Source organism: Phaethon lepturus, unplaced genomic scaffold, assembly GCF_000687285.1.
Source record: "Phaethon lepturus isolate BGI_N335 unplaced genomic scaffold, ASM68728v1 scaffold47859, whole genome shotgun sequence".
NCBI lineage: Eukaryota > Metazoa > Chordata > Aves > Phaethontiformes > Phaethontidae > Phaethon > Phaethon lepturus.
The window spans coordinates 1-15,865 of NW_010562277.1; the positions used below are offsets into that span (position 1 = coordinate 1).

Here is a 15,865-nt window from a genome sequence, read left to right on the forward strand (position 1 = left end):
GGGGCCGGCGAGTTCTTCCGGCTGCGCTCCCGCGGTTGTCAGCTGGGGTAAAGGCATGGCTCCTTTCTGACAGGTTTTCGGGTACTTCATCATATGCGCAAAAGTATCATGATTCTGTGGGGTTCCAGCTGCGGTCCCGGAGCAGGAGAGCTAGTCCCTTCTGCTACCGCATCCTTTTTGTCTGGTGGATCCAGCTGCTCAAAAAGCCGCTTTTAGAAAGAGCAGAAGGGCCTGCAGGGATGGGAGTTGTATGGTCGTGTTGTGTAAACGCTGTGGGCAAAGTGGTGGTAGCGTTCCCCGGCGCGAGGGGTCCGTCCAGCCCCCCAGCCTAGCAGGGTGCTGATGGTCATGCTGCTGAATGGATATGTGACTCTTCCTCTCCCCCCCGACACACGTGAGGAAACAAGCACCCCAGATGTATGGCTACTGGTGACGTCCAAAATGAGGAGATGGTTTTTTGTTGCTTTTGGCTCCAAAGCAGGTAACGCAGAAGTGAAAAACACAGTTTCCGGTAATTGTTCATCACACGCACAGAGGTTTTCGCTGTCCTTGCGATATCTGTTGGGTTGATGGTTGGACTTGATGATCTTTTCCAACCTTAACGATTCTGTGATCCTTCGGGCATCCTTCAGCATTGTTTTGTGATCTCGACTACTTTTGCTAGGCAGTTTTAATAAATCTATATACATGTGTACTGTATATATTACAGTAACCCAAGTGATTTTGTAAATGATGTGAATTAGGATAGCAGGACCTAGAAGCAACTCGGGGACAACTGAAACAATTTGCTTGTGCTTGCAAGCCGAGTACTCTACTAGAGTACTCGGAGAGTAGAGAGTAATCAGCTGTAACAGCCACTACTGGAGACTAATGAGAGGGGCTAATGAGACAGAACGGAGAATGCGTGTGGATGACTCTTGGAACGTTGCGGTAAGCCTCTGCACTCTGAGAATGCTTGTGTAAAAGATACAAGTCTCAAATTTCAGCAAGTCTTAGCTCTAATTTGAAAAACCCTCAGAGATGTAAAAAGACAGTAAATGTGCTCCTCAGCTGCAGGTGAATATCTTAATTTGATGGGGAAGGAGGGAGAGTCGTGAATATCTTAGTGCATTGGTAAAGTGTGGCAGGTGCCTGTGGAATGAATGGTGATGTCAAATCCTTTTCTAGTCTAGTGATGGGACTGTGGCACACGCTGTTATCATCTTGGTGTGATGCTATACATGCTTTTGATCCGAAAGAAAAATCCCTTAGTTCTGTCAGATGCGCAATAATCACTGCATCTAAATACATTTTTCTTGAGGCTATCAATCTGATATGTCAGCATGTTTAATACACTTAATTAGATGATAAAGCAGCGCAATGAATTTTGTCCCTGGAGAGCAGCTTTCTATTGCAAATTGGACAACCACCCATTCCCGGTTGCTTTTTTTTTTTTTCTTTTTTCTATTTCCAGATGAAAGAGATGTCTGTATAACTCTTAATTAGGTTTTCATTTTCTTTGTCTTGTGAAGCTGTCTACTTTAGATTTATATTAGTTTTTATAAGTACCCTCCAATTTACTCCAGTTCAACCTAATGTAGGTGTGCTCTGGGTGTAACTGAAACACACGTGTACAGATTTTATGTTACCTTGTGAACCAACACAACAATCTGAAGGAAACTTTTAAGTACTACACAGCTAACAAAGCTGACAGCTACAATTTGGGTCTCTCCTTTTTTATTTTTTAATCCCTTCCTCTTTTCAGAGTAGAGAGCAGGGAAGTGTCTCTGAAGAAACTTCTTGTTGGAATGCCTCACATCAGCGCAGCTGCAGCCCTGCAGGTCTGTGTGCTGCTGTCTGCACTTCCTGCACAGTATTTCATATCCCAGTGGTACGGGATGGACTCTGCTCAGTGCCTCCAAATAACAGAAGGGTTGTAAGTCTCCCCTTCCATACTGTATTTATTTATAAGAGAGTTCTCTTTCTCATCCCCTATGACACTTTCTCCTGTAAAGTTGGAGTGTGGGTGGAACACACTGGCCATTCCTACAGGAAAACAACATTCAAATCATACCTCAGATGTTTTTCTGGCTTAATGTGAGTGTATTCAGTTGCTTTAAAGATGTCCTTCAAAATTTGAAGTAACAACTATTGTTTTCTTCACATAAAAATCTGTGCATAATCTGCATGAGTGCACGACTGTGCCTTAATCTCATTCTGCTTTTGGACATTCCAATGTATGTTACTATGGGTTATGCCCATTTAAAAAGGGGGAAATAAAGGGTTTGATTCGTAAGACTATTTCTAACTTTCTGATATCTTTTGACACTTACTGTTAAAATAGATTTTCTTGCATAGTATGACTCAGTACGGAGTCCTAATGAACAAAAATTCATTCATAGTAAATTACTTAAGGCAGTCATAATGCTAGTTAAGTAAGTAGTGCCACTTCGTATATGAATGAAGAAGTTAAGTATTGACAGGGTCGCACGCATCTATCTCCAAATGTAAAGTGGAAAATATTTTATCAGGTACAGTTACTTGACAGTGGTAACCACTGGCAAATATTGGTATCTTGAAGATGAACCATGCGAAGAGAGACTTCTGTGACTTCATTTTAACTGTGCAGCCTGTGTAGTGCATTGTTTGTGTGGTTCACCTATAGAACTCAAATACGTGAAGTAATGAGAGCAAAAGACCGACCTGATGAAAAAAGAACTAAGTCTGGCTTTGTCTGTAAAGACCCAGATTTAAATAATTTTCAGGTTTCATGGCATGCGTCAACTACTAACCATTTAGATTTACAGAAAAACATTTAAGTTGTTTTTTAATAGTCTTTTGATTGCATGCACTGTTTTTGAGATGTCTCATGCTCACTATTCTCAAGCAACAGTTGAAACTGCAGAGTCTGATGCTATTTAGCAATTCCTATGGTCTGAGTACAGAAAGCAAGCAACCTTGTAATGAAAAATGTCATTTTCCAGAATTTACATATTGGTTTACTGGTACAAATGACGATTGAAGGAATATTCATTTGCAGTCTAGATATTAACCTCGAGGAGAACTTGTTCCTTATCACTGCCTTTTTTTTTCCTGTTTGCTACAGAAGCAAAGTTTAAATATTAAGAAGAAATTATACACAAATACTATAGAATGTTTTCAAAACAATGTCATGATAATTTTTACCACTAAAGGATAATTGCCTCTTGGAGCAGCTTTACAAAATCTTACTTGAGTCTAGATGCGTGGGCAGATCGTTTAAAGCTGTGGCTATCAAAGACAAGGTAGGATGTTACACACTGTCTACATGTAAGAATTTCAAACATGATCGCCTCTTAAGAGGAAGGTATGCTGTAGGGGTGAAGTAAGTAACAAAGGGGAAATATCTCTTACTTTCTTATTGAGACTGATTTGGGACTTTCTACCAGTTTTAAGAAAATCTTTTGCCTATATTCTACACAAACATGCAATTTGAACTCCATGCGAAACTAAATATAAATCATGACAGTAATTCTATACATGTTATCCTCTACTTTAAATATATCTGATTGTGAAGTTAGGATGATTAACCATATGAATGATTGTAAGCAGCTCCATGTTTGTAGGATTAGATCCTACAGCATGGGACGGGCATCTTACGCTGCATATGGTAGTTGAAGAAAACCAGAAATTGAATTAGAAAATGCAGATGGGCAATCTGTGGGTTTAGGAAGAAGGGGAATCTTGATTATTGGACACGTGACAATGAGTTGGTCTAGAAAAAGTAAGATTATATCCATTTATATGTATGCCATTTTAATTTAAGAAGACTATTGCTTGGACATGTTCGGGGAGGTTAAAAGGCTTGTTTGTGAGATTTAATTCTTGTATAGTAGAAAACGTCCAAAGGTTTTACCTTGTCTGGACCTTCAAAGATCCTTTATTGTTGATCCATGTACAATAATCAAGGCTGTCAAGTCCTCTGAACTGTGGAAGATTCAGACTTAGTTTTGCCCCCAGGAAAGCCTATAGTATATGGATGGAAACAGAAACTGTGCTTTTCCTAGGTTCACCATAAATTGCTTTGCAACTTTGTGAAAAGCTCCAGGCATATCTGAAGAGAAAGCCTTCAAAGACCAAATGATTCTTTGGAGCTGCTTGTGTCTTCTGAATAACTTCTATTACAGAGAACTGGTTATCCTAAAAATATGTTGACATTTGAGACCTTCCAAACCTACTATATTAGCTGCTGTTTTCAAAAATGCAGTCTGACAGGTCAGGATGTTTACCCCTTGCTGTTCCTGTTAAAAGATATTTGTCCCTCCCTAGCCCTTACCCTTTAAATTCACATGAAATTCAGCCTCATGCAGAAGGGAAAGTTACACCCATTGTAGCCTTAACTGGGATTCATTGCCAGACACCTTGCCCATACCAATGTTAACCAATCTTTGAAGATTTCACAATAGAATTTAGAAAAGATACTGAAGAATCACTGTTTGAGTTGAGAATAATATTTGCTCATCTATAGAAAATAAATGGGTTTCCTCTCATATAAAAATTATAATGCAACTGTAGAGTTACATATCCAAAGAAATTGGATTCATACTCTTTTCCTCCCATTGGAACAAAATCCTTTGTCTTCTGTATTCCTTAAAAGCAGTTAATGTAAAACTCTCATTCTGTTTGGGCTTCAAATTGTGAAGAATTTTCTATCGAAGGCTTTGCAATATCCCTCTATTCAGACAAATGCTTAAGATAGTACTAATCAGAAGGCCAATTATCTGAAAACTCAGTTTTTAAAGAACTTGTTTGAATGTTGGGTTATTAATTACACATTTTAGGAATTGGTATTATGGAGAAAAGAAAACTAAAATTGGTGACAATGAAGCAGAAACCCATTCTGATTTTACAGGTATTGGAGTCTTTGCAATCCTTTTGGATTTTGCTTGTGATAGTCTTTTCTATAGTGGATTTCTGTACTTGCTTTGTAAATGGTAGTCTTTTTTTTTTTTTCCTTCTCTCTAAACATTATTGATAAAGTTCAGTAAGCAAAACAGAAAATGTGAAATCCAAGGCTTTTTCCCTCTGTGCTGTGTAACAGTATTAATATGATGTACTATATGTATGTATCTATTTTATTGAATTGCTCTGAGTGTGCCTATTTTGTATTAATGTATGAAACAGTGGTATAGCTTTCACTTGATTGAAATGAACTGATTTATAAATGAACTTTATAAAAGGAAAAAGAAACAGTTGATCAGTCTGCTCCTGGAAAGAAATTCCTTGCAGTCAGACTGGATAGAAGAATTTTGTGACCTAAACTGGGAAAAAAAACTAATGGCAAAATCAGTTTTCATCTGTTGTATGTAAGGCTTAAGTAATTTTCAGTACATACATGTATTTATGCTTTCCAAAGCTCTGTTAAGACCCTTATGTGATATCAAAGGCATACAGTGAGAAAAATGTGTTCCTTAGTGGATGCTGCTCTGTCAAATATCATAGTAAAATTTGGGGAAGTGAGAAACCAAAGTACCTGTTCCCTTGTTTACTTTGCCTGTTAATCTAACTATCACTTCTATTCTGGTAGAAGTCAGGAGAATGTCTGTTGAAATGTTTTGTATACTTGATCAAATACCTATCTTTGCTAAGTCTCTTTCTTTGTTAAATTAGAATCAACTCGTGTTTTCAGTCCAAAGCCTGAGTATATTCAGTTCAGTGTGGGACAGGTAGTAGTTCACAAAAGACTGGGCTATCGCTATCCAGGAGTCATTGTTGGATGGGATGTAAAAGCTAAAGCTCCAGAAGAATGGCTACAACACAAATATCCTCCAGCCAAACAGGTTTGAATGTATTAAACTCTTTCTTTATTAATACACACACAGAATAACTCAGGTTTTAAAAAAAACCTTCAGAAACACTGTTACAGACAGACTCCTGCTAACCTAATGGAAAATACTTTAGAGTCCCATATCACCTGTGCAGCTGAGCGATACCTCCTCTGCTTCTGCGCTGTTGTCCCAGTAGAGCTTTGCTTTTGCACCACTCAATGGTTAAGCTTCGCTGGTCAGGATTGTACTGGACGTGTCTTGAATTAAAATGATTCACTTTTAATACACAGTGTTGTGTTTAAAGTAACAGTGTCAACCTATGATGTTTGAATGGATTTCTCACGGTGTGTTACTAAAGTTGAGAGGCTGTTCAGGCTTTTACCTGATCTTCCAGTGTAGGTATAATTGGTAACATCTTCACTGCACCTAAGTAATCCTTTGTGTTTAATCAATTTCAGTTAGAAAGCAATGTTTTTGGGGATTTGGACACTTGGAATGTAAATCTATTTAAAAACATATTTTTGTTAGAATTCTAGAAGCTTTTGACATTCTCTAGCCTAAGTACTTGTATTTGAAAATCAGATGCTAAATCTTTGTTGACAGTGCTGGTCTGGTAATGCAGTACTGCACACCCTGGTTTGGCTGCTGACATGCTGCTTAAGTGGCAGGAAGGCACTAATCATTAAGTCAAAGAGGACTGAAAATGAGAAAAAATGAGAAACTCTGCCTGTAGCAGAGAATTCATGTTCATCTGGGAGCAGACATTCAGTTTTGTGCATTTTGCTCCTTCCCTGCTGTAATTTTATCCATCTGCCGCTCATCTTTGGCTTCTAAAAAACCTGTATCCTTGCTTTTCTCCTCTCCTTTTCTCCTCTTGATATTGTCACCAACTGAACACCCATGAATTTCCCATCCAGCATTCTGATTCTTTTTATGTACCTTAGATTTTTTTGTTCTCCCTGTGACCTTGTGTTCAACTTTATTAATTTCAGCAATGACAAGTCTGTGGTTTAAGTGCATGTCTTGTGTTTTTGTTTTTTTCTTTAACTTGCCTTTGCCTTTTCAGGTTACATGCATCAGCTACGCCAAATGCTTTCTGACCTATATGAGGCAACTACTAAGCTTGGTCCTTTTAAATCCCCTCTAAATATAAGCCAGGCTTTCAGCTCAACTTTGCTTTGCCTTTCTCTGACTTGCAGTTCTTTACTGCATTGTTGAGCAGAGGCCGCTGCCTGTCACACTGATCAATACGAACTGCTTCGTAAACTCCACTTATCTGTCTGTATTCATCCATCACTTTTTTTGTGTTTAGATCGTGGGTTATTTTGGGCAGGAATGCTTATGGATAGTAGTGAGCACGGTGGGACCCTGGCCTGTGATTTGTTTTCACAGACACTGTAGAAATAATAGTAAGCCACACTTTTCCTTTCTTGGCTGGAAACTTTTGTATTTACATGGGAGTTGCCTTAGCTCTGTCCAGGATTGGGACCAAGACTGCCAGAGGTGGTATCATGCTCCAAGTTTGCCTCTTTGGTGTTCTCTGTTGCCACTTGTGAAGGAAGAAGGGGGACTAACAAATTGTTATGGGACCTACAAACAAAAAGCAGGGGTTTTCCAAGTCATGTTTCTTGCAAGATGTATGGGAGAAAAGGTTAATGAAATTCTTGACTCTTAAATATTTTTTTCAGATATGTCAAGAATTTAACTTAATGTATTACAGTTTCGGTTGCTTTTTATTTACTCTTCCAAACTGACATTGGTAAGATCATAAAAATGAGCTTGCTGTAGTATATATAGAGTGGTTTTAGGTTCTGTAAGCCTAGTGAGTTAACTGATTATATAATGTAATCTTTAGTCATCAACTCCCCTTGAGGCTATTTATTTTCCTTTTGTTTTTACAGGATCTAAAAGATACTCCTCACTATCGAATTCTAATTAACAAAGCAAATGGATTTGGCAAATCTACAGCTTACATTCCTGAGGAAGAGATAACAATTATTATGGGATTAGAGGTAGTATTTATTTTTTGTTCAGTTGCAACGTGTTTGTTATCCTGTATGTTTAAAAGTTGGCTGACCTTTGGCTTAATAGATACTATAATCTATTTTGCAAAGTTAGTGAAAACTAACAGAGAAAGCAGATAAACAAATTAGTGCTGCGCTTTCAAGTATGTGTTTTCGGATGGTGGTAAATGACCAAACCCAGGTATTGCCTGCTTCAAAGTGCCCAACTGTATAGTTTTCTAAGTGTTTTAGCAACCTGACTTTTGTTTTTGATAGGTCAGTGAAATTCTAAGTTAAGTTAGGTTGGACAAGCCATTTACTCTCTTTCTACTGGGACTAGCAAAGTGTATTATTTTCTCAATTCCACTCTGAAAAATCTGCATTTCAAACAGCTCCTGCTCAGCTGCTCGCCTAAGTAACTGCAAAACTCTCTGGGAACCAAAATTTCTGTTCTGTGTATCACAGTCTTGGTAGCTTTTGATTTCTAGCTTATGCAAGGTGCACCTGACTCTTAAACTAGTCAGAGACTCTGATCCAGAAAACAATCTTCAGGCATGCACGCTGCATATGAATGGCTTTTTGCAAGAGATTTTTTGCAACAGTGCTGTTGTGGATGCCTTTTTTTAAATTGTGGACAGTCTTTTTAAATTGTCTCTGTGTAAAATAACAGCAAGTAGATAAACCGCTCATCTAACAGGAGCTGCGTGGTGGTGGTGGAGTCAAACAGAGGAGGTTCCAGTTGGTATCTTCTGCCTTTCGGGAGAACTCCCCAAAGGACTGGTGTAAATTAGGCTTTGTAATGTAGTATCTCATGAGATATGGTCAACATTTGTAGAGTACTTTGAGAAAGCCACTGTTCTGATGACATAAATCAGGTTAAGGTACATGGAAAATCCCACTGAAAGTATCTCTATGTACTTATGTATTTAAAAACTAATCAGGAGTTTTCAAAAAGTTAACTGTAGTAACTTTTAGGTATCAGTTTGTATTTATTGCTAATTCTGGTGCTTATTCAACTTGAAATATTATTTTCTCAGGTGCATCACCCTGATATGAAAACCTATTTCAGTGGATATGATGGATCAAAATACATTATGCAGCCATGGTTGGAAAAAAATTTAACTCATGACTTAAGTACTGCAGTGTTTGTACATGTAATGTACAGCTAGACAATAGCTTTCCTTTTTAACCTTGAGCAAAGAAACACAAGGGTAAAAACATATATTTTATTTTTTTCTGTGATGAAATAAAATATTCCTAAGCATGTTTTAATGTTGAACAATCCATTTTGTTAGAAGCAAACATACTGCATGTTCAGGTTAACATGACTCAGAATGGGGAGTAGTTTGGGAGGAAAGGTTTAAATAGTTTCAGCTAGGAGTACCAAGGTTTTGCACATCAAATACATGCCCTTTCACAGTGGGCAGAGGAAGAAACTAAACAGTTAAGAACAGTACTTTCAGAATAAATCATCACCTTAATTTTAGGGGATAGAGCTAAATAAAGGCCAACAGAAACATTTCTGGAGAGAGCTGTTATAAGTAAATCTTGTAAAAGTTTGTAAAGAGAGCAGTCAAAAGCACACATTGTGCTGCTTTCAAATGATACATGCAAAGGAAGAGTTAATCTACTTTTGTGCAAAACTTCTACTTTGGCTCACTACACAAACCTCATTCTTAATATCCTCTCTTACCTCTACTTGCTATCATAAGATTAAAGTAAAAAACAACAAAAGACTCAAGAAAACATACAAAATTTATTAAGAAAACATGTAGGATTTGAAAGTTTCTAGAGCAATTTGCTGCTTTTGTTTTCTTTTCCCTTTATCTCAAACACAGCAAACACTCTACAAGAAGCATAAGCAGTAGCGTTCTGGATTCTTTCCTGCAGAGTCAGTGAATCGGGGGAGTTCGCTAGATGACCGTCTATGTGGCCTCGCCATTCTTTTGTTTCTTCTTCTCTTATTAATAAAGGTTTTCCCAATGACTGGCCAAACAGTCGACAGACTTCTTGAGCTTTCCGCCGTGTGTTTCCAACAGCAGCAACACATACTTGACGGCTGAGAGGTAGAAAAAGCAGCACAATAACAAGCAGTGCTAACTGATGTCCAGGTATTCCTGACAAGCATTTTGTTGGGTTTTTTTGGGTGTTTGGTTTTTGGTTTTGTTTTTTTTTTTATAACTGCATAGATGTAAGGCACATCACCTTCTCCCAGCTTCTAGGTGACAGTTTAGGAGTTTGAGGCGGGCAGCATGCAGAAGAAACGTCAGCATCCTCATCAGCTATGATCAAGCATTTCTAACACCTATATGCTGCAGGCATGTGTCACATGTGAACATGAGCTGAACTCTTGCTCTGGGCATTTGGGTAGCCCAGCTGTAAGGCGTACTAGCCCCTGTTTAACCTCACAGGCCTGATATCCAGACTCCTGTGTGGATACCTTTGAGATCATTGATAGAGATACACACTTCTGACATCTCCAGAACCAGTCAGCAGCAGCTAGCTGAGCTTGCTGCTTCATGGACCAGGCATGATTCTTTTCTTTAAAGAGGCAAAACCCAAACCAAGATTAAACTTCCCTCTGCCCGCCCAATGTCAATGGGAGAAGCAGGGCTTTGAATAATTAATATCTAAAATATCAAGACCGTGAGCTTCAACGTAGCACGTTTTGAAGCTGAGGGAGGACTGTACCTAGGTTCTTTTCAGATCATGTTAGCAGCTAAGAGTAATGGGAATTGGCAAGGGTACACCACCACCTGGTAACACACTTGTACCGTTGTGAATAAATACAAATTAAATCTGTGTGTGCTGATGTAACCAAAGTGAAATTCTGTTGACCTAATATTCACAGCAGATTAGACTTCCAATGGAAATCAGTGGGAAAATGTTTTTTATTACTTTCTGCTTTTGCACAGGGATACTGTAGAAAGAACAAGCTGTATCTTCTAGGCTGAACAGCATTAATTTGTAAGTTATATTCAAAACAAATACTGAAATCTTTGAACATAAATTTTAATAGGTATGAAGGAAACTATTTGCCCTCATTACAAACAGTACAAATATAAAATATGTACGCACACAAACTGTTATCTGAGGCTGTAAAATTTGTGGCATGAGAGAGAACTTACCGAAGGGCATCTACAGCTTCTGGTGTATGGTAGAAATGAGGTGGACTGATGGTAACAGAGGTTCCTAACTTTTCAATGAGTAGATTGCAAACATTCTGCATTTTTCCAAAATCGCTGAATGTAATACAGACCTAGGAGTGAACACAGACATCACAGAATTTTTTTTTTTTTCATTTTTCTGCTGATTCAATACTTGTATTTATATCAGTATAAAGCCAGATATGTACAAACTAACTAAACATACTAGCCCTGTATATAACTAACAACTCCAACGTTACTTACTTAGAGCACTTTGCTATACCCTAGAGACCATCTTTAGGTTTGCAACAGAAAGTAGTTCATAAAATGGTTCAAAATTGAGGATTAAGAAATGCCCTTTTGTGAGAAAGTATGGCATTCTTGGTATGTAGGCAATTTGAAGAATGAACGTGCTCTTTGGGACACATGACTACATGCATCCTGGTTCTTCCCTTTTTAGATACTGAATGTTAATTATGCAGAAGCCCAAGCAAAATGATGTGGAAAACATTGTGCAGGAAGGAAAATTAATGCCAAGCATTAGGTTCAAGAAACCTAAACTATGAGGCTAAACTAAGCCTAGCCTAGTCCAGTTTGCAGTGGACTCAAAACCCTGCGTTGGCTAAAGACTCACTCCAGTGCCCACAGAGAGCTGGCTACTTCAGACTCAGATTAAAAACAATTTAAACATATGGCTGTCTGTGGCTTTGGCAAGAAGCAGCATTAAATACAGATGCATCAGGAATTTAGGTGCTTTCCCCAGTGCTACAAAGCAAGCATCACCACCAGTCCCAGCTCCAGAGCCCTACAGCCTTCCCTGCAGGGAAGTGCCAGCCAGGAAGCCGCTTTCCAGGCAGCAGCCAGCCTTTCTCTGTGGCAGAGCACAGTTGCCAGGAGTGAAGCAATGATGTCGAGCTGCTAAAGCATTTGGGAAGCAGAAATCCAGGGTCCGAAACTCACTTTTAGAGGGACCAAACCCTCATCTTCACCTCCCAGTAGTGCTCTCACCACCAAGTCAGGTTCACCTTCTCTCTTACCCCGACTCCTTCCTTTCTTTTTGCACAGCAATACAGCTTCAGCAAGGGGAAGAAAAAAAGTTGTTGTAAAGGAATTTCCACTGCCAGCCTCGGTGTGTACAGAACACATTCTCCATGCAGACCATGCAGCAATCTATCCCAGTGAAGGTATATGGTACAGAACTCCGAGTCACAGCATGTCAGCTGCACTGCAGTAACTTCCTAGTACATACCATAGATTTATCTTGTAGAAAATGAGATAATTCAAGGAAGTTGAATCTCTAAGTGAGAGAAAAGGGGGCTACTTCATATACAGGGTAAGGTAAAAACTGGATATCAACAATTATCACAAAGTAATTAATGCACATGTCTTGTTACCCTTGGTAGCCTCTCTCTGTTGCACATGTACCTCATCCTGGCTTGAATCCTTGCACTGGCTCAGTACTCTTCACATAACTGAGCCAAAGCTGGGCTTAGGGCCTTAAAAACTGACCAAGATGGAGTGGCAGGACAATTCCATCTTCTACAAGGACAAAGGGTCATGCCTGTTGTGCAAAACTGCACCAAGTCAGCTTCTTCATCTCAGCGGCACACCCTTTATCTGTAACTTGAAGGGTTGGATCACTTTCTGAAAGGTCCAGTACCAATTTGGACAAAGACCGAAGACAAGGCAAAACCTAGATGTCTGTCTTCAGTGGGAGTTCTTGCCATATGTAAAAAGCATGCATCCTCTTGTGCTGTTTTGCCAGAAAACTGTCACAGTTGTATTTTGTGGAAAGTTGAAAGTCTCACTATGAGGACTGTCATAGTGTTTTCCAGCTTGCTATCAGCATTTACAAGATTAATTTCCTCAAGGGGATGAAACAAAAGAATGATCAAACAAAAGAACTGTGGGTCTTCAGCAAGAGATAAACTGCTCAGACTGGGGCAGTTCTGGGCACTCATGAACTTTCTTAACAAGCCCATAATCAGGTACCCTTAGGAGCAGAAAACAACTGAGCAGTAGTTGTGAATTTTGTTGTTTTCCCCTCCTAAAAATCAGTGTTTTTCTTTAGAGCTAGATCCAGTAAATTCCACTTACATTTACAGAGGATACCTGAGCACTAAAATGCAAAGCAGTGTTTCAATTTCTTCAGTTATGATTAAGGTTAAAAAGTGTAAAAAGTAATACGAGAGTATGCAAAGCAATCATGGACATTACGAGGTTTGGAGAAGGCTGTAAAGGACAAGAAGTTACGGTTTATAAGGAGGCAAGTATATTAAGAAAAGCACAAAATCAACAAAATCTTCATCTCATGAGATGGTCATGTGGTAAATGAACAATTAAGATAGCATAAAGCTTTGTGATCTCACACACAACTTAATTCTTCTGCATATTTTCCTTTGTTATAGCATGAATTAAAATTGATCTCCTTACAGTTGAAAGCATATCTTGAATTCTTAACTAAACCTTAAAGTAGCTATTTGTCTGGGAATTTCTTCATCATTCTAAAAAATCTTACAGTAGACACACAGTAAAAAGAGTTTATAGAATGAAATAACACGACCTCTCTGATTTTATGTATAACAAATATAATGGGAAACTTTTTAGTAAAGAGGGGAGTGAGAGTTAATTTTAAATTCATTTATATTGCTAAAGTATGCAAAAACACGCTGGTCAATGGAACTTCATTGGTTTATGAAGCTGCACTAATGAAACAAGTACATACATAAAGGGGGAAGCAAGGAGAAACTAATCTTTGCATAAAGAGCGACCATACTTCTACTTAAGTGTACAGGGCAGCCAAAACAGCAGTACTATGGCTAGATTTTTTGAGTTCTGACACCCAGGTCCTAGGCAACCATACAACTTTTGAATAGCAATTGCAGCTGGTCCAAGGTGCCTATAAAAGAACACTAAATCCATGCAATTCATTTTCCACATACAATTTGTGTTCTATAAAAATGAATAGGAGAAGGGAAACAACTGGTTACCACTTAAGACTGAAGTTACAAGCCTAAGCTTGTCTGTAGCCTAAATAATAAAAATAAACTACATTGAATTAAGTATAGTTTATCTAAAAAGCATGATTTAAGCTCTCATGATAGTACGTGTTTACTTTATGAAGCTGCATACCATTTAAGTATCTAAAGACTCATTTTAAAATCCAAATTTTGTTCTCCAGAGTCTCAGTTATTTCTGTATTTATTGCTGTTATTTAGATGAGAATATGCCTTAAAGCAAGCAATCGAACTACAGAGGCTGAACCCTGTTTTAGGGGACTGTAAACAATAGCTCTGTAAAACAGCTATCATTTTATTGCAGACTTCCAGGTTTACTTCATAAGAATCTGTACATTTGCTGAGTAGTCATTAAAGTTTGATGCTCTAAAAAAATCTATTGACTAAAACCACATAATTTCCCTCAGTCAATATTTACAGCACAACATTTATTTCTTACTATAGCATGAATGTGCAAAAATAAACTCCCCCAAGCTGCTCCTGAAGTAAATGGGATTATTCCCATAATATTTAGCTTTCACACAGGATTTTTTACCTACAGAATTCAAAGTCAATTACCTAGGAAACAATTAGCTTTGCTTTACTTGCAGCAAGCTGATGACAGAGTTGCGTAGAATAGACCAAGTCCAGGTGCTGTTCAGCTGTGGTTTAAGGAGACCTAGATTAAGGCTGCCATGCCACTGTTGTCCCCCATCCACTCTTGTCCTCTGCCTTGCATTGCCTCCAGTTCAGGGAGCTAAAATAATGGAAAAAATAAAAGCTAATCTGGGGAAAAATAAGTTATTAACTGGAGCAGCTTTCTGAACTGATCTATCACTTGGTCACCTAAGTACAACTCCTTGCCAAAAGTAGATGGCAGGAAGGGCTAGGGCTGAAGGAGAGTGCAGAATCATGGGTTTGTTTACACTGCCACAGAATGACAGCCTTAGAGCCCCAGAACCAAATATTCCTTTCTGTAGCATCATGTAATATTTAAAAAGCACACATTCATCTGAGAAGAAAATAATTCTTTTTATATTACAGTAGCAGAAAACAGGTTCTGCACACAACAGAAGACTGGAGCTGAACCCTGCTTTAAATTGCAGTCCTTCAATAGTTTCTTTGGAGTACGCTGGCTTTACTGTAGAGAACATCTACTCCTTGGTATGAGGAAAGGCAGTCTGCAAGTTTTCATTGGTCCTTGCCACATTTCTTATTATTATTTTTATTTTTGGTTAGGTTGAATACGTACCTCTGCTTCCATTTGGTAAGTATTTTCTACTCTACTAAAATCCTCTGTTACAGTCATATTTTCTTCCTGAAACAAAGTACAAGAATATAATCTTAAAAGACAAAAAGTAAGCATTTGTTGGAAATGTATGTACATTGTCTCCTTTAAAAGTTGAACTGCTTTGGCTTATTACTTATGATTTAGCAATAGAAATTTGGAATTTTCCATGCAAATCTCTTCAGTGAAAAACTAGATGGATGTTAAAGACTTCCTGATGTTATTTAAAGTAAATTATACAGTAAGCTCTGTATAATTATAAGTAGCTCTATAATACATTTACAATCTATAATGTAATTTCACTGCTATTCACTTGAAAAGAACAATTAGGTCTTAAAAATTACTGCAGCTAGAAGCTGTGTATGTGAGTGTGTAACTGTAAATTCACCTGGTTCAAAAAACTAGAAGCTTCAATTGTTTTCAGAAAGTTCGTATGTGAAAAGTGCTTTTCAGGCTCCTATTTTAAGATACTTTAACAGTAGCACCTCGTAGCAAGGTGATACGAACAATGACTGAGCACTGGTTATTCTGGCAGAATGGTAACCCTTCAAAGAGGCTATGCCACCATTGACACTTTTGCATTAACAGCAGCTACATTATTCAACATAATGGCTGTACAGAGCACTGGAAAATCCTATAAGACTTA

The 15,865-nt window shown here is 38.2% G+C and overlaps 1 protein-coding gene across 1 annotated transcript; it reads right to left on the reverse strand.

The window, feature by feature from the left end:
- Positions 1-9,526: 9,526 nt before the first annotated feature.
- Positions 9,527-15,249, reverse strand: IRAK1BP1 (interleukin-1 receptor-associated kinase 1 binding protein 1; the record flags this gene model as incomplete). The annotated part of the gene is made up of 3 exons (XM_010294210.1): positions 9,527-9,848; positions 10,918-11,048; positions 15,184-15,249. Coding segments are annotated over 3 exons (468 nt in total), but the record flags the coding sequence as incomplete, so codon positions are not given.
- Positions 15,250-15,865: the final 616 nt, after the last annotated feature.